Below are 27144 nucleotides of genomic sequence, written 5' to 3'. Positions count from 1 at the left end.
TGTTGATGACTCTCAAATATATTTTCCCTACTTAGGCTGTTCTACTGAACTCAAGATTTAAATATCCAACTGCCTTTTAACATCTATCTGAACTTGGATGTATAATAAACATTTGCAACTTAAGATACTCCAAAGAATTAGTTCCTTCTGCAGTTTTCTCCATATTAGCGACTTCCTCTTTCCAGTTGCTTAGGCCAAAATCATGGAGGCATCTATACCTCAGTTTTTCTCTGTTAAACCTTTACCTTCAATCCATCAATGAATCCTGTTGGCTCTCTTTTGAATGTGAGGTCAGTCTGACCAATTATCAACACCTTCTCTTGTTTTCCACACTGGTTCAAGGTCACTCTTTTCTCCCTTTGGAGTACTATTACTTCTTGCTCATTGATCTGCCAGATTCTGCTTTTGCCCCCTGTTCACCAAAATGAGTCTGATCTTGCCAGTCTCCTTCTCAAAACCTTGATGTTACCTGTTAAACCCTGCTGCTTTTCTGATGTCTCCTGTCATTTTTCTCCTCCTTACTTCTTCTCTCCCAGTTACAAACTGGTCCAGCATGCTCCCACATCTAGTCCTTTGTGCTGGTCTGCCTGGAGTTCTTTTCCCTCTGTACTCTTGGCTCACTCCCTCGATCCCTTGAGACCAGTGCTTGAGTAGTGCTGTCCACAAGGTCTCTTCCTACACTGTAACTCTGCCTCCCTTCCTTGCTGGCTTAATTTTTCCCCTGGTACCTACTGCCATCAAACATACTTATTTGTTATCTGTGTCTTTTCTAAATCCCTATTTTCTAGAAACTGGCATTTAAGAAGTATTTGGTAAATAGTGAGAATATGGGCAATGTTATATGCTTAACTCAGTATTCTAAGAAAACAGTGCTTCTTTATTTGCATGAAATAAAAAGACAGTTATGTTAAAATTATTTTGGATGGCAGTTAAAAGTTCCGGTACATCCTTAAGTATTGATCTGGATGATATTTTCCCAAGTTAGGAGTTTTTGAACTTCAGTTCCCTATTTCATACCTTTCAGATGTTCCTTATAAACAGATTTCATAGTTTATTAAAATTTAAAAATTATATCAGTTATTCTTCAGGGAATTCACAACGCATGTTAGAATGTCAAAGGCCATGAATACTTTTGAGTTAAATATTTAACGTAAACTTGGAGTTTCCTGCAATTAAATTGATCAAATTCTAGAAACCAGAGTTTGTAAGATGCGTTCTAGTTTCAGACATGTTAAAACACGGAACAGTCCTAAAATTGACGAAATGTGCTGTGATAATATCCTGAAACACATATTTGGGAACTGAAACTTACTCTATCAAGGATTACAGATATATAGATCTAAATATTGGTATAATATTTATAATAATGTTACTTGTTCTGATATCATTTAATTTTCTTAAACAGCTGATAGAAATTCTTCAAAATCGGTTGGCAGTGATGCACCCTGTGTGGTGAAAGTGGTAAGAAAATGTTTCAGCTAATATTTTCTTTGCTTAACTGAAGTTAACATGATATTTATTTTGTAAAACATCCTTTTTGATAAGTATAATTAATTAAACCATAATGTATTACATTTTAAATAATGTTTTGTAAATATTTTATGGGAAACAAAAGAAGCTTTACAATTTGAAGTGCTCAAGAAGAAGAAGTCCTTCTGGCCTGTTTTGAATTAGAGAGGTACTGGTATTTGGGGTTAAGTGAATAAAAGTGTAGAAATATGCAGCTGTGGAGTAAAAATATTCAGCTCAGTCTTTTCATTTTATCTGTTTGGATTAGGTCAGATGCGTTTAATATTTACATTACTGATTTAATGTAATTTTATTATATTTTGCATTTATTTCTAGACTTCCACTTGGTTATATTTTTTTCTTTTGACTTATTCCTGATTTTTTTTCCCTTCCTTGTTCAGCTCAGTAAATTAAATTATTTATGATTGTTGGCCTTTCTCTGATATGCTAATGTCAAAATTAGTGTGTAAGGATTGACAATATCTCATCTTACATAATAAGCACACTATGAATAACCAGGTCAATTTGCAAATTTATGAACTAAAAAGATGACTTTTTTTTTTTTTTTAAGTCAATTATTCACCTTTTTACTTACCAATGTTCGTATGTCCCCTCCCCTAGGGTGTTTTTTTTCCTTTGGTACCAGCAGTTGAACTCAGGGGCACTCGACCACTGAGCCACACACATCCCCATCCCTGTTTTGTATTTTATTTACAGACAGGGTTTTACCAAGTTGCATAGGGCCTCAGCCTCTGGAGCCTCCAGGAACCTGAGCTTCTGTGCCTGACCCCCAGAGTTCTTTGATACATGTGAAAAACATGTTTTTGTTAAACATAAGAGTCAGCAGAATGTGTTATTTGGGGAAATTAATATATAACTCCCTGTTTTTCCTAAAGGCTTCACAACTCATGAGTTAGAATTACTTGAAAGTTTTTCGTTTTGTTTCACTCAGTTTTTGTTTCACCCAGCTTTTTTGGAACGAAATTGTTTAAGTGATTTTTTTATATATATTTTTAATTGAGTTATAATTTTTACAGGGAAATATGTGGATATAAAATAGTTCAAAGATTTTTGGAAATGTGTGTGTAACTGTTTAACTCTTAATCCTATTAACATGTCCACCCCTGCAAAAAGATTCCTCATGTCCTTTGCCAGTTAAATCTCTACTTTCCAAAACTCTTTGAGGCAAGGACTTGTCTGAGATTTTTTGCCATGGTTTAGTTATTCCTATTCTGAGTGTTACATAAATGGAATTATGCAATATATACTGCTTGTGCTTAGTATGATATTTTAAAGGTCACATATATTGTTGGTGTATCAGTCATTCATTCCCTTTTATTTTTTTGTTGATACACAATTGGGTTGATTCCAGCTTTGGATTACTATGAATCAGCTTCTATAAATACACTTGTACAAGTGTTTTTATGGATATAGTTTTATTTCTCTTGTATAAATTCTTAGAATTTGAATTACTGGTTTATAGGGATCACATGTTCAGATTTATAACGGTATTTGACAGATTTCCAAAGTGATTGTGCCATTTTGCACATCTATCAGTAATGCATGAGGATTCTGATTGTTCAATCTCTCTAGTTTAGTATTGTCCTTGTCAGGTTGGCTTGGGTTTTAGCCATTATAGTGGATGTGCATCCATGTCTCATTTTGGCTTCAATTTGCATTTACTTCATGACTAATATTTTTTAGGACTTTTCATTTTACTTAATAGCCATCCATATGTATTTTTTGTGTATGGAGTGCTTTCTCCACTTTTTTCCCATGCTTCCTTTACATTTTTTTTTTTTTTTTTTTTTAGTAGCTGGGTTGTTTTTGCTTTTTTTAAAAATTGAATAAAAAGAAAGTTATTCTGGATATAAGTCCTGTAGATATATGTTTTGTAAATATTTTCCCCCAGTTTGCTTGTTCATTTTCTGATTGCTTTTTTGCATCTTTTGAGATGGATCATACAATTTTTCTCCTTTATTCTGTTAATATGGCAGTTACATTGATGATAATTGAGTGTAGAATTAACTTTGCATTTTTAACACATACCCTGCCCAGTCAAATTGTATTATGCTTTTTTACCTATTGCTGAAATTGCTTTGATAATATTTTGTTAAGGATTTTTGTGTCTTTTTTCATAAGAGATACTAGTCTTTAAATTTCCCCCCAGTATTTCTAAATTTAGAATTTTCTCTTTTTTTTATAATTTTTTTTTTTACATGTCAGTATATTTTGAAGTGTTATACATACAGAGAATAAGCATAACTTGTTCCAATTAGGATCCCATTATTCTGGTTGTACATGATGTGGATTTACATTGGTCATGTATTTATATATGAGGATAGGAAAGATATGTTCAATTCATTCTACTATCTTTCCTGTTGTCATGCCTCCTTCCTTCTCTTCATTCCTCTTTGTTTGGTCCAATGAATGGCTAATCTTCCCTTCCCTTATTGTGGGTTAGCATCTACATAGCAAAGAGAACATTTGTCCTTTGGATTGGGGGGATTGGTTTATTTCACTTAGCATGATAGTCTCCAGTTCCATCCATTTACTGGCAAATGCCATCATTTCATTCTTGTTTATGGCTGAGTAATATTGCGTTGTGTATATATATTGGTTCCATAGCTTGGCTATTGTGAATTGAGCTGCTATAAACACTGATGAAGCTGCACCATTGTAGTATGTGGATTTTAAGTTCTTTGGTTATATACCGAGGAGTGGAATAACTGGGTCAAATGGTGGTTCCATTTCAAGATTTCTGAGTAATTTCCAAACTGCTTTCCAGAGTGGTTGAACCAATTTGCAGTCCCATCAGCAAATTGGTATCCTTTTCCCTCCACATTCTCCCAATGTTTATTATTACTTGTATTCTTGATAATTGTCATTCTGACTAGGGTCAGATGGAATCTCAGTGTAGTTTTTTTTTTTTTTTTTAATGTTTTGTTTTAGTTGTGGTTGGACACAATACCTTTATTTTATTTTTATGTGGTGCTGAGGATCGAACCCAGCGCCCTGCACACGCTAGGCGAGTGCTCTACTGCTGAGCCACAACCGCAGCCCTCAGTGTAGTTTTGATTTGCATTTCTCTAATTGCTAGAGATGTTGAACGTTTTTTCATATTTTTTTGACCATTTGTATTTCTTCTGTTAAGTGCCTGTTCAGTTTCTTTGCTCATTTATTGATTGGGTTATTTGTTTTTTGTTTTTTTTTTGTTTTGTTTTTTTTTTTTGGTGTTAAGTTTTTTGAGTTATTTGTATATCCTAGAGATTTATGCTCTGTTTGAGGTGCTGGTGGTAAAGATTTTCTCCCATTCTGTAGGCTCTCTCTTTATGTCTCTTCATGTTCTTGATTGTTTCCTTTGCTGTGCGTAAGCTTTTAGTTTGATACCATCCCATTTATTGATTATTGATTTTATTTTTTGCTCTTCCATATTTAGTAGAATGAAATTGAACCTGTCTCTTACCCTGCACAAAACTCAACTCAAAGTGGATCAAGGAGTAAATTTAGAGTTCTCTAATCTCATAGCTGGGCCACGTGAATTAGGACCACATGAGTGGGCTTTGGTCTCCTTTTTATTCTAAGTGCCTTCAAGAAAAAAAACTAAGGTTGGCATGGAGCATACTCCACCTCTGTCTTTTAGAGGTCATGGTCCTGAACTACTTTTTGTCTAATTTCTGAAACTGGTGATTTCCTGTATTTGTTTTTGTTTACAGTGGGAGGCTAATTGGATCCTGCTTATTTCTCCCTTGTGCCCAGAATTAGATGAAATGATTAAAGTTTAGTGTCAGTGCTTTGTTTTCCTACCAAACATTTCCCCTTTCTTGATGCTCTTTCATTTTAGAGTTTTCTTCTTTCTCATTTTGGAATAACATTTCTTTTTGAATGATTCAGCTTGCTGCTGAATCCAAGGAACTAAAAATTTTAACATTAAATGGGATAATTTGCATGGAATTGCAGAATATTATCTACATTTGTCTTTGACACAGCAAATTCAGACATTAAATCTATGGGCAAGATTAATTTCTTCATAGGATCTTCTAAAGGTTTTCATTGTGAGAAATGAGCCCTCTTATGACTTCTCATAGTCATGAGGTTCAAATGCTCTGGTTACCTCGGACCCTCTTGGCTGGTTTATTTGTGAAATGGTCTCTGTCTCTTAGAAGGAAGTAGAATATAAACATGTTATTTTTTTTTCTTCTGCAGTTACCTGAGATTTTGTTATGTTTATCTTAGAATTACATTTATTATGAATAATTTGAATTATTTCAATAGTTGCCAGGTGTGGTAGCGCACGCCCGTAATCCCTGTGGTTTGGGGGGGGCTGAGGCAGGAGGATTCCAAGTTCAGGGCCAGCCTCAACAATTTAGCAGGGCCCTAAACAATTTAGTGAGACCCTATCTCAAAATAAAAATGAGGAATGTAGGGATGTAACTCAGTGGTAAAGCATCCCTGTGTTAAATCGCCAATACTCTGCTTTTCAGAAAATAAATATTGTTGTTATTCAGTGTAATTTTACTTTTACTCCCTCTTAAATTTATATGGTTAAGGGGAAGAATGGATAGAAAACATATTTTCTTTGTACTGGAGGGGAACAAATTACATGTCTTTATAAGGCTGTAATCAAACCTATTTTAGTTCTTTGCGTCTCCTGTCTTCTCATTTAGTTCTGTTTCCATTGACCCTTATTGCTTTCTCTTTGTAATGAGGACAGTAGTAAATATTCAGTTGATTCTTCTTTTGTATTTAATATTTTAATAACTTTTTCAGTGTTGTAGTTTGAAATTCTGAAAGAATTGATAACTGGAGCAGTGTTATTGATTTTTTTCCCTTTAAAAGGGAAATTTAGTGATAGCTATTTGCTTCTTTTTCTCCTGATACTCGAATTTTCAGAACTCCCTTAAACTCTTATATCACTCATTGTATTAACATTTATTTTACAATTTCACCTGTGATATCCTTCTTCTTTTTTTGGTGGAAGAGGGATTAGGGATTGAACTCGGGGCACCTGACCACTGAGCCACATCCCCAGCCCTATTTTGTATTTTATTAAGAGACAGGATCTCACTGAGGTGCTTAGCACCTCGCTTTTGCTGAGGCTGGCTTTGAACGAGATCCTGTTATCTCAGCCTCCCTAGCCACTGGGATCAAATCGTGTGCCACCATGCCAAGTTTGTGATATCCTTCTTATACCACTAGTTGTTTTTAGATTTATTTCCCTAACTAGATTTTAAGTTATTTGCTAATGAGGGCCTTATTTTACTTTCTTTTTTGTATACAGTCCTTAAAAGCTTATTTTATTTATTTTTAACCTTAATTTTTCTACCACCTTTTCAACTGTTCTTTCTGTTCATTTAGTCTCAACTTTTTTTTTTTTTTTTTTTTTTTTGTACCAGGGATTGAACCCAGAGGTGCTTAACCACTGAATCCATTTCCCCAGCCCTACTCTAAACTTCTTGATGCCATTCACTTTTCTTTCAAATAGGCGCATTCATAATTGACCTTCTTGTAGCTTTATAGTATTCAAAGTTGAAATGAATCATTAAATATAGACAATATAATGAGTATCAGGTCTTTCTAGTATTAAAGTCAGAATATTTATTGAGAAATTTTCATTCTAATATTAGGGACTGTTAAAGATCATGTTTTCTGTTTGTTGTTCTTTTTTGGTAATGTTAGGGACAGAACTCAGGACTGTCATACATGCCAGCAAGTGTTCTAATACTCAGCCACACTCTATCCCAAAGTTCATCTTTTCAGAGAATGAGTACTTAACTGGGAAAATTTAATGATTACTAAACAGTAGGAGTCAAAACTCTGTTTGCATGTACTATATAGTATAAAAATTGTTTTATAAAATGACTGTATATGAAGAAAATATATCAAAATGTTTTCACATTTCAAAAAAAAGCATGTATTTTGTCTTGAGAAAATTCTTACAAATGTCATTTAAGAAATAAAGGGAAATTGATTTTTATTTTGAAGTTAGACTTAATGTGATAGTATGTTAAACAGTGGTTTGCAATCCTGGTTGTACAGTATAATCAGAATCTCTGATTGGAGGTTTGGTTATTGGTATTTTTAGTAAAGCTCCCATGTGATTCTTTTGTGCATCAAAGTTGAGAACCACTGTAGAATCTGGCACACAGAAAATCTGAATTATTTTAAGTGTAATCATGTTTGCACACACATTTTTATTCTTGTTTTTTCATCATTTTCTAGGCAAGTAGGGGCTTGCAGGTAGGGTACCCTGTGCTTCTGTTGTGGGTTTCCACCTTAATGTAGAAGACTTGTTACTGCTGATGTATCTGCTCGTGAAAAGAACTCTAAGTAGTTAATGTACACGTTTTTCGTATTTGTTATTGGAGTGAAGTGAAGACATATATATTTAAGGTAGATGTTTAGGCACATGCTGGAAATAATGTTCTCCCTTCTATCCAGTGAAGATATGTTGTATTTAGGGCCTTCATCCGTGACTTGTGAAAACAGCTGTGACACCAAGGATAGAAGCTTTTATTCTTTGCTTCTACATAACGTATATTCTATTTTGTTTCAGGAAAGTAAATGGGCAGAGAGAAATGGCAGATTGATAATAAATTGGATAATGCAAAAAAAGAAATTTTCTTTCTTTCTTTCTTTTTTTGCTAACAAAGACAACAAGAAATTAGTTTTTTTGAATTGTACTCACCCTTTGTGCTCATGCCAGTAGCAGAACTGGAGGTGGAGATTAGGTTTTTGGATCATATAACATAATAGTTCATTGTATCAGTCTTTTACCAGTGTGAACTGACAGAAATCTGAACTTCAAAGTTGCTTAGATAGAAGTTTGCAGACTGATGTTTGATTTTCCTTGCTGACGTTATGAGAAGTGACCTGAATTTTCAATTCATATGTCATAATTTTTTGGTAGGAAGAAGAAACTTGTACAGCTTCATTTTTAAATGGCAGCCAGTTCATTTTAGATGGTGCCATTGAAATATATCACATTTTAATTTTTTTTCTGTTGTCATCTTCATTTTGACACTTAGAAGTCTTAAAGAAACGTTTAGTGATATTCTAGTTAAAATGTCAGTCCCAATTTCTTTTCTAAATCTTGGCTATTATAGAGTTGGCAAAGTATTTTAGATTTGAAATATGTTAATAAAATTTTAGTTATGAGTTAAGGTATTTTCTCCAACAGAAATAGCTAGCTTTGGCTAGAATGCAGTGCCAAGGAAGTAGCTCCTTTATTTTGTTATAATGGAAGCTTATTGGATTAGAAAAAAATATGAAATGAGCTCAAAGAGCCTTCATTGTAGTGGGGCTTTCATTATAATGGCCTGATTTATATGGTTGATTCTCATTATTATAAGTTTAATAAATTATTGCTTGAAGGAAAACTTGAAAATTAAAGTTGATATGACATAGGTTGAAACTGAATAAATCAAAAATTTTATACTGATGGTAATAAGCCAGGATTTGTCTTAGGAAAACCTCTTACAAACCTGAATTATATTATTGAACAATTTCAAAAGTTAACCAAAATTCCTTCTCTTTATTTCCTTTTCTTTATTTCTTACACTGATTCTGTGACTCTTACTCCGTCATTGCCTTGCAACGTTCATACATGTCTCTCAGCTACCATTACTGCTAGAGAAGGAGGCACAGGTTATGGAAAAACTTGAGGTGCTGAGTAGGCAATTTAGGGATTGTATCCTCGAACTTCAATATGTTGATTGGTTCAATATGTTGATATGTTTCTAAGGAGTTGATGCCATGCCAAGCCCATGTGAACCACTCTTCCAAGGCTGGGCTGGCAAGTATACTTACCTTGACAGAAGAGGAAAGCTTATTTTTAGGTCCTGATCCAAGTGTTACACAGGTTGCCCCTTTGCTGTTATACTCATTCATAACTGGTACTGCTTGACTCTAGATTGGCAGTCTTCCTGTAAGTACTTTAACTAGGGATTTCTATTTTTTGAATTACAAAAATCCAGGATAAGACACTGTATGTATAAGTGTGGTTTTATTTAAATCTCATGGAGCAAAATGAACTTCTGTGTCAGTTGAGGGTTTTTGAATGGGGGAAAAAACAGTTATATATTTTCACAAGTTTTCTGTCAGATGATGAGCCTCAATTATGAGGTCTCTTACTGCTCTGTTGAACCTTGAACTTCAGCTATGCAGCTATTCCATCCAAAATAATTTTCTTCATACCTCCTAAAGAAGAGCAACTCTCAAATTAATTTGGAAATGTTTGCTTCCTTATTTGAAGGTTTCACTGCTTTTAAACTTTTCCCCAATTCTCAATAAATAAGATAGATAATAAATAAGAAAATAACAAACACTAAGTAAATACTAAATGAGTAAAAATTCACAATTTAAGAAGTCCATAAAATTCTGTTTCTCACCCTTCCATATTTATTTAACAAGGCAAAACTCCTTACCAGCTATTATTTCTTGTTGTTCAGAATACCTTTTTGTGAATGTATGCCTCTTTGATAGTAATTTTATTTGTTGATGTCCCTTAAAATATGAAATGAATGCAGTTCAGTAAGTTGGTGGAAAATTGTCACTAAGCCCCATTTTCTTTCAGACATTAAATTATTATATGGGAAATAAGTTGTAGGGCTCCTTGGTTTGGAAAATAATGGGAATCAGTGTCAGAAAGGAAAGTATACAGTTCAGTGGACAGTGCTCGCTTGCTTTGGAGATCCAGAATGCTAAGGTCTGTTTCTTCTAGTTCTGATACACTGGAAAAAACTGATGAGAAACAGCAGAAGAGTGGGAGTTTGCCATTAATTGGTTAAATCAGGTATTGAGATTTTATTAAATCTCAGAAATATCTTGTAGCCCCTTGGTGATACAGTTAACATGGTTGCTGGTCTTTGCTTAAGGGAAAGCTTAATAAAGATGAAAATTAGTTTAAACGTTTTTCTTAAACTTCTGCAAAGACCAAGCTGTGCATCTGGTTTTGTATATTTTATTGGTTTTGAAAATGGAACTTGAGAGATATATAAATTATGGACTATTCTGAGAGTATCGAAAAGATTCTTAGATAGTTGGGCTTAATCTTTAAACAGTTATAAATCTAAGTATGAGAATTACAGTATTTTGAAAGAAATTAATTTATTAGTCTGTGTTGAAAGTTCACTGTAAATAACTCAATAATTTTAACTAGTCTTGGTACTAATTAAGTCTTATATTTTAAGGAACCTAGTGACAATGGACCTCTTTTTACTGAATTGAAATTTTACCAGCGAGCTGCTAAACCAGAGCAAAGTAAGAAATACAATATACATATATTAATACTTTTTAAATGACCAATCCCATTTTAGGTTATTTTGTGTAATCTAAGACTAGAACATTACATCTTTTGACCCTTGGTTATTTTTGCTTTATAAATAAATTTCATTTAAATGAGACTTGTATGAAATGATTCGGATTTCTTAATAGGTTTGTTATAAGATTTTACTGATGATATATAGAATAAAGATAAAAAATAGAATAAAGATAAAGTATGATTTAGGGAATATTGTTAAAAAATTTAGCAGTAACTCTAATCTGTGAGTTAGACTCAAGAATCTCCAAATCTTTTTGAGTATTTTTCTAAATTCTGTAGAGCATAACCTGGGGGGTGGCAGAATTGATGAGATAGAACAGAGAGTGTCTGAGTCAAGAGTAGAACTTCTTCCAGCTGCTCTGCTTCCTCCTAAGAATCCAAAACTTACAATAGGAACGAAAAAAAGCTACCAAAAAGCTACCATATCTCCTAGATTTGTGTTTGCTGATTAAGGAAGAGATCTAATGACTGAGGGAAGAAAACCAAACTTACAGATTGGGCTAGAGGGCATGTTGTCCTGTGGAAACAAGTAAACATAGCCAGAGTTGAAATGCAACTGAAGTACAGTGGCTTTTTAAAAAATGATTTTGCAGGTTTTTCACTTTAAAAGCAATTTAGGTAACAATTTTGTAGGCTAATAAAAATGCTTTATACTTTTTGTTTTTGGTTATACTGTACTTTTCTTCTTTTATGAATAAAGATGAAGTCTTGTGTAAGTACATCCTACTTTTTTAGTGATTTTTTTTTTTTAAAAATTATTATGTGTATAGTAGTGGTAATCACAAGCCTCTGTTTTAACTTACAGTTCAGAAATGGGTTCGTACACATAAAATGAAGTACCTTGGTGTTCCTAAGTATTGGGGATCTGGCCTACATGATAAAAATGGAAAAAGGTAAAAATGCATGGTTTGTTTTTCTTTTCCCTCTTTTGAGCATTTCCTATCCATTTGGTTTAGTCAAGAATTATGTATTGAGCATCCAACAATGTCAGTAGGTAAGAGTGTGTCAGTGAATAAGAAGAATAAGCTGTTATCTCTACCTTCTGCTTTACATAGCAGCAGACTGATACTCTGTTAGAAAGGGTGTGCCTCTCTAATTTGACTGCTTCTATGGCGCAATATCATAGCTGAAGCCTGACAAAGGGAACAAAGCCCAAAGGGCCCTGCATTTCCCTCCCTTTGAAATAAACACATGCATACCACTACATTCTTGAGGCAAAAGAGAGCCCTTAGGATTCCATTTGGTATTTCATGTTGGATATATTATCTGACCATGGGAAAGTAGAGTCTTATTCTTTATGAAGGCTTTAGTTTAGTTGATGAGAGAAAACAAAATGCATGAAACATTTCAAGAACAGTTAAGTGCTAAATTGTGACTTTGTCTCAAGATATTTTAGGAATTGAGAGAATAGAATGTTGTTGACATAGTTGAGTTGGAGAAAACTCCTAATACTTTGATGTATAATTGGTGCCTTTTAAATATTCACATGAATGATTTGAACTGGGTATATTGGTTAGAATGCTCTTAGTTACAAGGAAAGGAAAACTTTGACTCAGCCATCTTAATCACCCAGGGCCCATGTATCTTGTCTTCCTATTTGCCTCATCTTGGCTGTAGTTCTCCATTGTATGGCCTCAGGATGTATGTCCCACTTCTAGACACAGACCCAATGGCAGAAAATGATACCATCATCTCCTGAGTTTCCCTTTTCTAGAAACCTTCCCTGGAGTCCTGTGGCAGAATTCCTCTTACATTTTCTTGTCAGGCTTTTGTTAGTGCTCTCTTTCACTAGGCACTGGGAGGGGCAAGGTGGTCACAGGTATTGACTTGGTGCAACACATGGTTGTGTGGAGGAGGGCAGATGCCCAGACCAAATTTGTGCCATTAGAAAAGATAGAGCAGGGGCAGCTCTTGACAATCATCCATTTCCGGGGAGTATGGGAACTCCCTGATATCACATGTAACATTACCTATGGTTTGATGGAACAAGTTTGCCTTGAGGTGACCAGATCCAGAGAGACACGGTGGGTCATAGGCTGGCATAAGCTGTGGCAAGGACGCTGGAAGAGAACTTCAGAAGTGCCAGAGTGTGGGGACTGGAACCAGGCACATTCCTGCCTGTGTTAGCTCACTGTTCACAAGTGGTGTGTGCGGGGGTGGGGGATGGGACACCTTACCTCAGCCTGTTTGTTTTATAAGCTGAGTACATGACTCGTGCCTAGAATCATGGATGAGGTTTTAATTTACTTCTTAGGTGGAAGCTCTTAAAAATAACTATTATAGGTCTATCAACAGTTTAAAAAAAATAGTAAGGTTATTCTTCTAACCACCTCTCCTGCCAAAAATTATCACTTTTCCCTGTAGCTTATTTAAATTAATACACACACAGAGCTTAGAACAGTGTTAAGATTGTAAAAACGTAGCTGCTATCTTTATGAAATCATTTATACTGATCTATATTTTCCCATTACTTAAATTGTTACATCCAACTCCCCAGAAGAAAATACATGAAAGGTTTTACTTTAAAGGAGTTCTTCAGAAATAACCTTTATTTTACTACTCTGTGATAGATAGAATTGTCTTTCTAGAATCATGCTTCAGTTGATATTTATAATTTAGAAATGGTGAGATTAGGGATTGTTTGGAATAGTGATGGGGTGATCTGTGGATAAAGACAAAGACCTATTTGATATGATTTGTTAATAGATCCTATGTTGCATCAAGTAATTGTGTTTTAACCCTCTTTCAGACTGTCAGCAGAAGTTTGTATTTTTGTTATGCATATGTTATTATAATAATTACACCCATCACTTATTTGTTAAAGCAAAAATGTACATGTGTCCTGGTCTCATCTCAACTTTTCAAACTCTGTTATACAAAAGAAATCAGAAAGTCAAAATCACTGTTCCCTCTATTATTTCAGGATACCAGGAAATCTTACAGGAATGAATACCTGTTGCCACTAATTAATTGTATGACTTTGGATGTATTACTTGACTCCATATGTTATTTTGTTTATTAAAAGATATATAGACAAGAAGATCTTTAATTCTCTTCCAGTTCAAAAATGGAGAGAATCCTGATATATTTTTTTTTTTTTTTTGGTAAATTTGGTGTGTTGTCTTTTAATGTTAGTTAGCTCTTCCTTCCCTTTTAAATTCATGTTGTATTTCTAATATAGAAGCCTACAACATTTAAGTGGGATTTTTGTCTTCTAGTGCTGTTTATTTTGTACTGTGGATATAGTGGTTAACTGCTGGAGGACAGATGGCGTGACCAGAGTATCTGCCTTATGGATGGGGCCAGGCTGAAGTGCTCAGAGCAGTGCTGTGCTCACTCCAGGCATCCAGCATACGCTGGCTCTTGGGAGGATGATGATTCCTAATCCTACCCTATTGGAAGATAGCTGGATACATTTTGAGTGTGGTCTTGGTTTTTATTGATTTTTTTTTTGAATGATTTAACTAGACAACTTAGAAATTGGAAAGCTTCTGCAAAGCAGTAATGTTTTTCAGTACATACTGAATCTTAGAATTGGAAAGCTATAACAGACCTTAGAAAGGGTGAGTTTTCAATACTTCATTTTATGTCTGTAGAAGTTGTGGCCTAAGGAAGTAATGTTACTTGCCCAAGGTGACATGATTGGTTTCTTGCAAAACTAAAAAATCGTCATATTTTTCCTGGATATTTCTTCTTCCGTAAATCTCAGCCAATAAGTTTTTAATGTATCATCTGTTTGTACCATTTAGACATTTTATGTATCTATTATAGCATCTGTTGATGTTCATGATTATTAGTGCTGCTGAAATGTACCTTAAAAATAGAGGAAATAGTCAAAAGAATGAAGCTATTATCTACGAACATAAATTAATACTAACTATGAGAATAATTAGTGCTTTTATTATTTTGTTTTATTTTTGCTGTAGATGAATCTGGTGGATTCTCTTTGTGGGCATTATCTTAAATTAAATATTATCTCTTCTAACTAGTTGAGACCAGGAAGAGAGCCCTTGTACAGGTAAAGGGCAAGGTAGGAAAGCACTGACTTTTTTTGAGATTTCTGGTTGAGAGAAATATTTCAAATGTTTGTATATATTTCTTTGTTTCATTTTTAGACTACTGTCTTACTCTATATTTCCTTGAAAAAAATTACTTTGAAAGCAGAGTTCTCAGTGCAAAGTATGGTTTTCCTGAGTTATATTTTCTTCATTGACTTTTCTTGTTTGACTTCAGTTACAGGTTTATGATAATGGATCGCTTTGGGAGTGACCTTCAGAAAATATATGAAGCAAATGCCAAAAGATTTTCTCGGAAAACGGTCTTGAAGCTAAGCTTAAGAATTGTATGTGAGCTACATTCTTCATGTTTTTTTTAAAAAATCATTTTTTTTAATAAAGCAAAGGCTGTATTAACTGTGTATTGAAGTTTGGTCCTCTGCTGGTAGTGTTAGGTACTGCATTAATTTATTTTGTATGATATTTTCCATAGCTGGATATTCTGGAATATATTCATGAGCATGAGTATGTACATGGAGATATTAAGGCCTCAAATCTTCTTCTGAGCTACAAGAATCCTGACCAGGTAGCTTTGGAACTTTAGCTTCTCCTATTTAAAATGTATTATTTGAAAACAAATATGGTTGCTTTGAACTCTTGAACCCATGCAGAAGTTTTACTTTTTGAAGTAAAAAGGTAATAATAATATTTCTTCTTGACACTTTTATCTAGTTAACATTCTACATTTTTGATGCAATTTGTTGGCACTTGATCAAGTTGGCTATTTTGCCCTAAATAATATTCAGAAGAAGTACTTGTGATACAAAATGAATTTCAAATAGCTGTTTGGGGGTGGAAGCTTAAAATTATATAGTACACCAATGAATTATGTTTGCCTGTCTGCTTTGTCACTTTTTTTATTTCCTTTGTTCAAGAAATCCATCAAATGTAAGTGTTCTGTTACTTGGAAAATTTGGTCTTTAACATGTTGATTATTCAAATCAATTGGTTTACAGAAATATCTGAGCTGTCTAAATTTGTATACCCTTAGTGTTTGGAATTCAAATGTGCGTTTTTTAGTTTATTACATTCTCTTTGTGATATTTTACTGTTTAAGGCAAGGAGAAAAGCTAATGTTATTATACCTTTTTGGGGGGATCGGTTTAGTTGGAGTAGAGGAATCTATATAATTTTCTTGTATCTTCCATAATTTTGATAAAAGTGAGCTTTAGTTGACACTCATAGTTGGGCAATAATTCTCATTTCTTAGCTTGATATACATAGAAGATTTAAACATTCTAAATATGTTGGGTACTTTGATTATTGCAATCATTTGTTAGTATTTTATGTCATTCTTTTTTTCTTTCAAACCTTGTTTTAATTCCCTCTTGCTTCATTTTGCTTTTGCTTGGCTCTCCTTTTTACCATTATCTTGTATGTTTGCTCCCCTCCACTCCCACATCAGTGGTGGTGGGCATAAGGGTCGCTTAACAGAAGAAAGTTGCCATAGTTTGACTCACAAATCTTAAAAGCAGTCTCAAGAATTCGTCCAACTCTTTCTAGCCATCTCATTTAAGATGCTTCTCTCTTGAAAATAAAATAGCCAAGAACCAGAGCAGTAAGGATTCCATTAATTAAAGTAGTGTGGACTTGTATAATATGATAAAAATGCAACTTACATTAGTTTGCACTTGGCTAAAGCATGCTGCTTTTGTTTATGTGGAAATATTTTGTAGCTCTGTTATCTTTCAGAGATTATTCTTTCAGTATTAGATCTATCTTTGTATTTTTTACTTCAGTTTCCTGTTTTGCCTGCATGCATATATTTGTAATAGTTACCCAGAATTAGAGGTGTAATATATGGCTATAGGATAGAAGACAGCCAAATATGCAGTCTTGTGTGCTACTCAGATCCACATGTATCTGCCCCCAGATATGTGTGTATGTAGTATTCAGATTTAGCTTAAATTATGAAGACTTGCTTTAATATACAGTATTTAAATGTAGATAAGGGCCTTATCTAAAAGTTCTTAATGATCTCTATTAGGATCCTTGAACCATTTTTATGAAGTAAATTCATATTTGATTATTTAAGTGAAGTAATAGGAATAGAAGATAACTTGTATCTATCTGTTCTGTTAGCAGTCTTATGCTCTGTGTGCTTTTCTTTGTGGGAAGTGCTAGTTGTATTGCCACATGTATTGATGATTGACTTTGTGCTCAATTTTGTTTTAACCTCTCTATAAGATAAAGTAAGATTTATAAGAGTTGGTAAATTGAGGAGACAAGATTGGTTACAAGTTTAGTACATACTTTAAAAAGTATACAAAGTCAAGTAATACTCTGGACCATGGAGACATATCATTTAACATTTTTATTAAAACTTGGGCTGGATGTGTGGCTCCATGGCAGAGTAACTTGCCTAGCATGCACAAGGACCTGGGTTTGGTACTCAGAACTGCAAAAAAATAAGTAAAGAAGTTTTTTTTTTTTTTGAAAGCCTTTTGGAATTGAATATTTATTATTGTGTGCATTTTGCTTCTAACCTGTTTGTGGTGCTGTAGTTTGTCCTTGTAGGTGAATGCACCCTCAAATGAAGTATTTTATTTCTGTACAGCAAAGTAGTATAGTTACAATGATTTTGGTTTTAATTTGTCTTGGTACTTGGAAATTTATAGGTTTACTTGGTAGATTATGGCCTTGCTTATCGGTACTGTCCAGAAGGAGTTCATAAAGAATACAAAGAGGACCCCAAAAGATGTCATGATGGCACTCTTGAATTCACCAGCATTGATGCACACAATGGCGTGGGTATGTCCTCGGTATTTGAATGAGAAATACGCTGCTAATGTTTTCAACAGAATTCCTACATGAGTCTTAATTATGCATAAATATAAACAGGGAGATGAGAATTAAAGAGGCAGAATGGGATGGGGAAAGAGGGCAGAGGTTAGACTCTACAGTTATATAACATGGCCCTCGTGTGTTCTCTTCCCTCTCATGTCCTATCCTTCCAAGATGTCCGAGAATGTTGCAGTGGCAAGGTAGTTCATTTCATTCCAGTGAAGATTTCTTTTTGGTTTTAAATAACTTTAATTGAAAAATTGGTTTGTTTTCTTTTCTAATGTCTGTAAGTTTCTTATTCATCTACAATATTAGAAACAGGTAGCTTTTATTTTGTCACGGATTAAGCTTATTTCTTCTGCAGTCATTTATATTTTCTATGTCGAACACTGGAGAGTCTCAAACACCCAGTTCTTAACATTTTTAGTATCTTCAGGCTTTCCAAAGACGATATTAAATGTGTCATGATTTTATAGTTTATTTCCTCCATGTATAGACTTAGTTTGAAATCCTAGGGTTTATCAGTAATACTTGTTTTACTTTATTGCACTATATGTATTATACGTATATGTATATATGTACTATATATATGTATATGTAATATATATGCTTTTATATAATACATATTATATATACATATATAGTACATAATATAGGTGTATATAGACACACACATATTTGAAATAAAAGTTATTTTATTATGCTTAATTTTCTTCTTTTGTGTTTGTAGCCCCATCAAGACGTGGTGATTTGGAAATACTTGGTTATTGCATGATTCAGTGGCTTAGTGGCCAACTCCCCTGGGAGGATAATTTGAAAGATCCTAACTATGTTAGAGATTCCAAAATTAGGTAAAGAACAAATTGAGTTATTTTGGGGGGTGGAAGCATGATAGGGCAAATGTTCTTCTTGGTCAGAATCTCTCAATAGGAACTGTAATTTTAAATGATACTAATCTGGAAGTAAGAAAGTACTTATTGAACAGGAAAGTTTCTTGGACTTCAATTTATTTTAGAAGAATGCCTGTGAGAGTATTTAGGATGTAATTCAATGTTGCTTAATGTGCCCGTTACTGTTAACTAACTCTTAACAATATTCTGTGACTTCAAGCTTCAAACAATGACCCATTCTTTAATTTTTAACAGATACAGAGAAAATATTTCAGATTTGATGGAGAAATGTTTTCCTGAGAAAAACAAGCCAGGTAGGAAAAGACTTCTTAAATGTTCATAGGGGTTCTGTTTTTCTGGAAAGAAGGAGGTGTGGTGTTGTGAAGTGCCTTCTATTGGAAGCGTATAGGTGTTTTAAGTGGGGACGTTGTACTGAGTCTGCTCGCCTAAAAAAGCACTTCCCTTTTCAGAGGTGAGCTGCAAGTGAATATTTATGCTCCATTGAATTATTCAGTGCTTTGAGGAAAAGAAGCAATTTCACTCATTTGTTCATCTGGTATTCATTGAGTCTTTGTTGTATGGTTAGGGACTGTTCTAGGCACTGGGATATGCATCATTGAGCAAAACAGAATAAAACCCTGCCCTTGTGAAGCTCACATTCTAGTTGGGAGTGATAGTAAACAAGTAAGTGAATTTTATCATACCTCATGTCAGTACTCTGGAACAATAAGAAAACAGAGAATAGGATTAGGATATAGAGATGTGAGAGGTAATAAAGTGGGGAGGAGGATAGAAATTTTGCATAAAGAGATCAGGAACAGCCTTACTGAATGGGGGACATTTCAGCAGTTTTCAGAGGAAGTAAGGGAGTAAGCTCTGTGGAAGGCTGAGGAATAGTTAGTGTTCTAGGCCGAAGGGACATGATGCCAAGTGGATTTGAGAAATATGTCCTTTTTTGAGCAAGAGTGTAAGGTTTGGAGAAATAGTGATGTTGACTTTAAGGGAAATTTCTGGCTTCTGTTGTGACACACTATAGAGGGGCAGATTCTGAGGCTATAGTAATCAAAGCAAGGGAAGTGGCAGTGGAGGAGGGACAAGTGTGCTTGTTCTCTCTCTTTTTCTCTCTCTCTCACATCATATATGCAGAAGTCTTTTCTGGCCTTTGCTCAGTTGTCCTCCTCTTCAGAGAAATGTCTGTCCTATTTATTTATGCTATTTAACATTGCAGACTACCACCCACATCAGATATAATGTGGCTTTCCCAGAATTACCCTTTGTGCCTCCAACCAGTTAACCTGTCCTCATTGGCTTCACTTCTAACACCAAAGATTTGTTTCTGAGATTTATAAAAATGGAATCATACACTGAATGAAATAGATACAAGTCCTGCCCTCATGAAATTAGCGTTTAGTTCTGTTAATATCCTTTTTCTTTCACTCAGTGCTTCATTTGTGAAATTTATCCTCATTGTTGCATGTTGAAGAGTAGTTGTTCATTTTCATTTCTGTAGTATTCCATTATGTTTATATACCGTTATTTATATGTTCTACTATTAGGTCATTTCTAACTTTCAATAGTTACAGATTGCCAATTGCATGTACATAGAGGTATGTTGTCTACCTGCAGTTGACTTCTGTGTATTCTATAAGAGGTCAGTTTTTTTTTCCTCCACTTCCAGGTTGGTATGGAGTTTACCCAGCAGTCTTTCTTAAAAAGACTGCTCTTTCCCTCTGATGCCACTTTCTTATAAATCAGGTATAGATCTATTTCTGAACTTTTTCTTTTATTTGTTTTTTTGTCTATTTTTGAGCTACACTCTTAATTATTGTAGCTTTATCTTACATCTTGGCATCTGGTGAAATCTGGTAGTTTAAATCCTCTTGCACTGTTTTTCTTTAAACTTGACTTTACTATTCTTGGCACTTTGCATTTAATTAATAAATTTTAGAATCACCTTGTCAATTCTACATATGTACATCATGCACTAAGCTTGCTAGAGCTTTGGGACTGAATTGATTCTTTAGATTAGTTTGGGTAACAATGACATCTTTGTATTAGTGGTGAGTCCTCCATTTGACTAATATGGGGAATATATCCATTAAATTTGTCCTACAGTTCTCTTGATGGGGTTTTATAGCTTTTTCCTACAAAAAAAATCTTGCTCATATTTCATTGTATTTATGTTAGGCATTTGATGTTTTGGAATGTTATTTTAAAGGGGTATGTTTTAAAATTTTTGTTTTCCAACTGATTTTTTATAAATAGAATGGGTTTTATAATATATTTACCTTGTCTCTGTGACTTTGTAAATTCACCAATTCTAGTAGTTTTTTTTTTTTAGATTTTTAAAAAAAATTTAGATTCTGTAGAAGATTCTTTTACATGTACTGTCATGTTGTTTGCAGCTGAAGACTTATATTTTTTATTTTGTTTATTATGCCTTCTGTTTCTTTTCTTTCCTTACTGTATTGGTTAAAAAAATGTATGATTTTTTTTCAGTAATGCTAAATAGAAGTAGTAAAATTAGATCTTTTCCATTTTTCTCTCTCAGGGAAAATTTTCAGTATTTTGCCAGACCCGGTGATGTTTGTTTTAGGTGTTTTGTAGATCCCTTTTTTCAGAATAAAAAAGTGGAAGTTTGGGATTTTTTTCTTGTTGTGTCCCAAGTATCTACACAGAGTACCTGGGCCCCGGGCGTTCCAGTAGTGGAATTAGTGAGTGTGTATGTGTACCACTGACAGAATGCCTCCATGAATTGATGTGGAATGGAAGAAGAGGAAGAGATTTAAGAAAAACAGATTTTGGCCTCAACCGGGATGGAATTCTCAGTAACGGGGAAAACTGCAGGGAGTAGGTTTTTCGGTTAGGTTAGGAGTTTCGATTTGGGATTCGAGGGGACAATTACATATCTAAGAACCAGCATGTGAGGTAGGGAATATGTGGGTCTGTGGGTCAGGGGAAAGAACTGTATGTGTGGCATTAGCCCTGGAAGGAATTTGAATGTCGAACAATGCTGATCTTCTAGGAATTATTCTTATGATAAGGTTCTGCCACAGAGTGCAGAAAAACCAGAAGCTGATTTTTATGGAAAAACTGGGCCTTCTTGTTCCTTTCTTTAATTGCTTTTGGTGTGTTTTATTTTTTATTAACACAAAGAATGCTGCTCTATTTTATAGTAATATTGGTTTCCATGCCCAAAAAATATTGGCCGTGATGCTTGTTGTACTTAAGGACATTTTAGTTCCAGAATTTTATTCTAGGTTCTTTTTTTTTTTTTTTTTTTTTAAAGGCTGAAGACTACAGTTATGTTATGCATATTTAAATTTTAAGTCTATGTTCTCTTTTGTTATTTCTCACAATTAAAAATATGTTTTTATTTTGCCTGACAATTCCTGAATTGAAAAACATACTTTCACTGGACAAATGATTAACAAATTCATATCTTAACAAGGTGTCCATATGCTTGCATTTTGATTTTACTATAACCATGAATCATTTTCTTAGGAGTAAGAGAAAAAATGTCATATTTGTGATTAAAAGTTAGAAATGGTTGTGTTATTCTTTCAGGGGAAATTGCTAAATACATGGAAACTGTGAAATTACTGGACTATACAGAAAAACCTCTTTATCAAAATTTACGTGATATACTTTTGCAAGGACTAAAAGCTATAGGAAGTAAGGATGATGGCAAGCTGGACCTCAGTGTTGTGGAGAATGGAGGTTTGAAAGCAAAAACAGCAACAAAGGTGAATTTTGTTATTAACTTATCCTTCAGGCTTCTTCTGATCATAATTGCAATGAATACTGATTTTTAGGAAAGTAAAACAGTAGCTAAATGAAGAAAATAACAGATTGCTTGGCAATTAAATGTTTATCACCACTATGCAAAGGAAAACTCTTTTTATGACAACATAACAGTATGTACAGGATTGTAGAAAAATAAATATTTATATATTTCTCATGTCCAGTAGCAAGTTATTAAATATCTAAAATGATTTTAACTTGAGATACTGGTGTCTGGCAGTGGGATATTGATGGAACACTAAATTAATGATTTATGTTTTATTTTCTCTCAAGTCTTCCCTTAGGGTTGATCTTATTTATGGGTAGAGGAAAAGTGTTTACCATTTGAAAGTTGGCATAACTTCCCTTTTTTTAATTTTCCTTCCTACCTTTCTTCTTTTTTTGTAACAGGGATTGAACTCAGGGGCACTTGCCACTGAGCTACATCCCCAGCCCTGTTTTGTATTTTATTTAGAGACAGGGTCTCACTGAGTTGCTTAGTGCCTTGCTTTTGCTGGGATTAGCCACTGGGTTTATAGGTGTGTGCCACCACGCCTGGATGAAAACTTCCTTTTTTTTTTTTTTTTTAGAGAGAGAGAATTTTTAAATATTTATTGTTTAGTTTTTGGTGGACATAGCATCTTTATTTTATTTGAAATGTGGTGCTGAGGATCAAATCCAGGGCCGTGCACATGCCAGGCAAGCTTGCTACCGCTTGAGCTACATCCCTAGCCCAAAAACTTCCTTTTTTTTAAGTTTTGGTATTTTAACATTGTTTTGCTCTTTAAAGAAATGTCAAGTGTATCTGCATAAAGGGGATTACTTTTTGGAAATATGAAGAAATAATAACCTGCTATCATGGAATTATTATATAAGCATGTAAAGAGCTCTTGGTATCACTTAAAAATTTAGATTTTATAGGTGTGCATTGTTATTAATTTACTGTTGGTTATTTATTGATAACCTTACTTTCTTCATTATCTGAAATTATTTAGTAAAATCAATTAGCTTTTTTTTTAAATAAGGAAATGGAAACTACATTTAGAAGAAAAATATTTTTTCAAATTATTGGCTGTTTTTACTCTTGTTAATTCTATAAATCCCAATATATTTCTCTGGTAATTTCAGACTCCAAACTATTAGAAAAAAGCTTGAAAAAATTTTCCTCTCTTTTAAAATCAGAAGCATCCTATTAAAAGGTTTTCCTAAGCCTTTAACTTAAAAAGGAAATAGGGATTTCAAAATTGGTTCATGAATTTTACTTTCTTTGGCGAATAGCTGGTCTCTTTTTTCATAATTTTATTATAGAGTCTGGAATTATATGCATGTGTGTTGTCATATGTGTACATTTTTTTTCTTCTTCCTTCATAAGTTTGTCTTAATTGCATTTACTCCATATTTGTGGTCTACAAATGGCCTGAAAGCCAGATTCAGGATTGAAATGAAGAGGGTAAAGTGGAAATCTTGAGTGAAATTTTTCATTAAGATAGTAAACTCATTGTTGCACACATGTTTAAACATACATCATGCGTTTTATTGATTAGGACAGATTTCTTTGCGTTAATATTTACAGCTAGCTCCTGTAGTGTTGTTTTCTGAATTGTTGCTGATTGAGAAGATCTCTCCTACAGTAAGACTTGTCTAGAGTAACTCCTCCTTCCTTGCAAATCCCTGTTGTTTGAATCTACATGCTGGATAAAATTTGTGTTCTATGACCTTATAATTCTCTTGTGTCCTTGGATGGGTCACAGGTCTGGAAATTTCTTGTTGGACCATCTTCTACATGTTTAAAGCTTCATTTAAGGCATGAAAAAAAAAAGTATGCCAAATTGAACGATGAGGAGGTTTACTTCATTAGTTTACTGTTTCCCTCCGTGCCCCACCCCTTTCAATACCCATTGCTGACCCAGGGCTATTCTATATAGCAAAAAGATATTATTACAGGTTAAGATTAGTTTAGATAAGATCATGAAACTGCTTGATATCCATGCAACTGAAGTGAGTTAACTAGTTCTCACTTTTTCTCTTTTCATTTGTGAGATGAAATGGTCTGATGATACCACTTTCTAAAAAGCCAGCCTGCCTGCCTGCTCCCACACCCTCCCTTCTTTCTTTTTTTCTTTCTTTCTGAAAACATTTTCTTATAATAAATTGTAAATGCCCCCACTAAAACAAATGAAAGCAGTGTTCCACTGATAGAAAAGTTGGCATCTCCCTGAGGCGGTGGGGGGGGGGGGGGAATAAGCTTTCTCTGAGAAACTAGTATTCTGTCTCTTTTTTGTAAGGCCTATAATTCAGTTGTCTTTTTTTGCTCTGGTTTCCAGGAGACTCAAAACTAAAAATGGTGCTTTATACTAGAAACACTATTAATTCTTATAATTAGTATATTTGCTCCCTCTTTTCCTTTGTCATAATTGTTGGAAGTAAAAAGTATATATACTTTGTGTTTATCAGAAGTCTCTCTTTGAAAGGGGTAAGTTTAAATAAGTCAATATATATTTCTTGTAGGGTTACTAGAGATATCTTTTATGGTACAATTTTTAGGAATAAATTAATAATGGAATAAAGTAAGGTTTCTTTTGAGTCTTGCAACCATGTTCTTTTATGGTGAAATGTATGTGCAAACTGGAGTTAAATAAGAAATTTGTCTACTTGGGAAAATATGTTCTTCCCAATAGCTAAAGAGTTTTATTTAAAGCCCAGAACTTTGGAATGGTGCAAGGCTGAAAAAGAAAGAGGCCAAGTATGAATCTGCCCTTAAAGAGTACAAAGCCCAAAGATTTTCATTGTTGATTAGAACTAAACAATTTCATTAGAATGTACATTGCAGTAGTTATTGGAGTTAGTGTGCACTCTTAAATGAACATTCAATAGTCATTGTAGATTGCCTAAATTATGTACCTGATCTGAGCTAAGTCTGTAGGCCTGCCCAGGTCAATAATGTGTGGTCCATCCTTAAAGAATGGCTTAATTTACTGGAAAGAACTCAGCAAGTTAAAAGAATGCTAATAACTCCATTAGCTGTTTTCTTCTAGCGTTTTGACTAAGTTGCTTACCCAACTCAAAAGAAAGGGCTGTTGATTGGACTCGCTTGACTTTTATCCCTAGGGAATTTTTTAGTAGATCTAGAGTATGGCCATGAAATTTGTATTTTATTTTTTCAATTTCTGACAGTATATATAATCCCTATGAATGATCTACACATATCTTCTTTCCCGTCCCTCATTTTACCTCCCATTTTAAAATTTTTTTTCAATTGTATTGTACTAGTTGTCCTTTTTTTCAGTTTCTCTTAAAACTTATCAACTATTGTCAATTAAACCCCTGCTGGTGCTCAGCCTGGAGCAGGGTACAAAGATTTGAATAGAGCAGCAGCCTTCCACTGAAAGTGTGCATCTTTCCTGCTCACCTGCCTATGTGCCTCGTCCCTGCTTTCTGACTCTACTATGAGCTGAGCAGCTTTCCTCGTCTGGGTCCTTTTCTCATGATGTGCTGCCTCACCTTGGGCCCAGAGCAGTGGCGTCGGCCGTCTGTGGACTGAGACCTCTGAAACCATGAGCCCAAAATAAACTTTTTCTCCCCTAAGCTGTTCTTGTTGGGTATTTTGGTCACAGTCACACAAAAGCCAACTTAAAACAAACATTATTATAATTTATTTTGGGAAACATATGTAGATATTTCATATTGGGTATATATGTAGTGAATTACTGAGGCATAGGGTTTATTTATGTTCAGTTTTTTTAGTGGATACTGCCAAGTAGTTTTTCCAAAGCTGCTCTCAGTTTATGCTACCATCAGAAATCTATGAGAGTTCCAGTTGCTCACTGACACTAGCTATAGCCTTATACTTCAGTTTACCCATTTTAACGTGTGAACTGACTTTTATGTAGTTTTAAGTTAATTTCATTGAAGAATATTGGTTTTTGACCACCTTTTCATATGCTCACTGGCCTTTATTATCCCTTTTTTGGTGAAGTGCATTGTGATTCTTTTCTCCTTTAAAATTTTTTTCTTTTAATTTGTCAAAGTCAGGCACTTGGTATGTATGTACTACGTGTACAACACTATCTTTTAATATGTGGTTTATCTCTTCATTCTTTTAATATGGTGCCTTTTGATAAATAAGTTTTTCATTTTAATGAAGCCCAGTTAATCAGTCTTTTTGTTTAGTGCTTTTTGTATTCTACTTAGTGAAATTATGTCTACCTCAAGATCAAGAAGATAATTTTACTCATCACATTTAGGTCTATAATTTAACAGAAATAGATTTTTGTGCATGGTATGAGTTAGTATGTGTCTCTCCCAACCCACAGCCTGAACCACTTATCCAAAAGACCACTGCAGTGAGCACTCAGGTGGCTGTAGGTTTGGGGCTTATTTCTGGATACCCCCTTCTGCACATGGGCCTGCTTATTGTTCTTTGTGCTAGTGTCATTACTTGTTTGAGCTACTGGCTTTATGATTATATCTGCTGGTGTAAGTCCTCTAACTTTGTCGTTCTTTAAGATTGTCTTTGCCATTCTTGGTCCCTTTGCATTTATAGATGAATTTTAGAATCAGATTATGACTATAGATCTATTTGGTAAGAACTGTCTCCTTTATAGTATTCTTTTTGGGTGTGCATGTATGAAACTGTGTGTGTATGTGGGCACACGCACGTAGAACTGGAGATGAAACCCAGGGGCATTCTACCGCTGAGCCACATCCTCAGCCCCTTTTGTTTTTTTGAGACAGGGCCTCGATAAGTTGCCTGGACTGGTCTTGAAATTGTGGTCCTCCTGCTTCAGCCTCCTGAGTCAGT

General features: G+C 34.3%; 1 protein-coding gene across 6 annotated transcripts in view; it reads left to right on the top strand.

The window, feature by feature from the left end:
* The window catches only part of Vrk1 (VRK serine/threonine kinase 1), a 79163-nt gene that overhangs the window by 38308 nt on the left and 13711 nt on the right, over window positions 1-27144 (top strand). For all 6 annotated transcript variants that reach the window (XM_076847982.1, XM_076847976.1, XM_076847979.1 and 3 more), the window contains 9 exons: window positions 1406-1461; window positions 10701-10770; window positions 11637-11724; window positions 15065-15173; window positions 15320-15412; window positions 17505-17637; window positions 18401-18521; window positions 18816-18874; window positions 22128-22306. In XM_076847982.1, the coding sequence (XP_076704097.1) occupies window positions 1406-1461; window positions 10701-10770; window positions 11637-11724; window positions 15065-15173; window positions 15320-15412; window positions 17505-17637; window positions 18401-18521; window positions 18816-18874; window positions 22128-22306 (908 nt within the window). The remainder of the gene's footprint in view (window positions 1-1405; window positions 1462-10700; window positions 10771-11636; window positions 11725-15064; window positions 15174-15319; window positions 15413-17504; window positions 17638-18400; window positions 18522-18815; window positions 18875-22127; window positions 22307-27144) is intronic.

This window comes from Callospermophilus lateralis, chromosome 3 (assembly GCF_048772815.1).
Source record: "Callospermophilus lateralis isolate mCalLat2 chromosome 3, mCalLat2.hap1, whole genome shotgun sequence".
Classification (NCBI taxonomy): domain Eukaryota; kingdom Metazoa; phylum Chordata; class Mammalia; order Rodentia; family Sciuridae; genus Callospermophilus; species Callospermophilus lateralis.
This window is presented reverse-complemented; position numbering and strand designations above follow the sequence as displayed.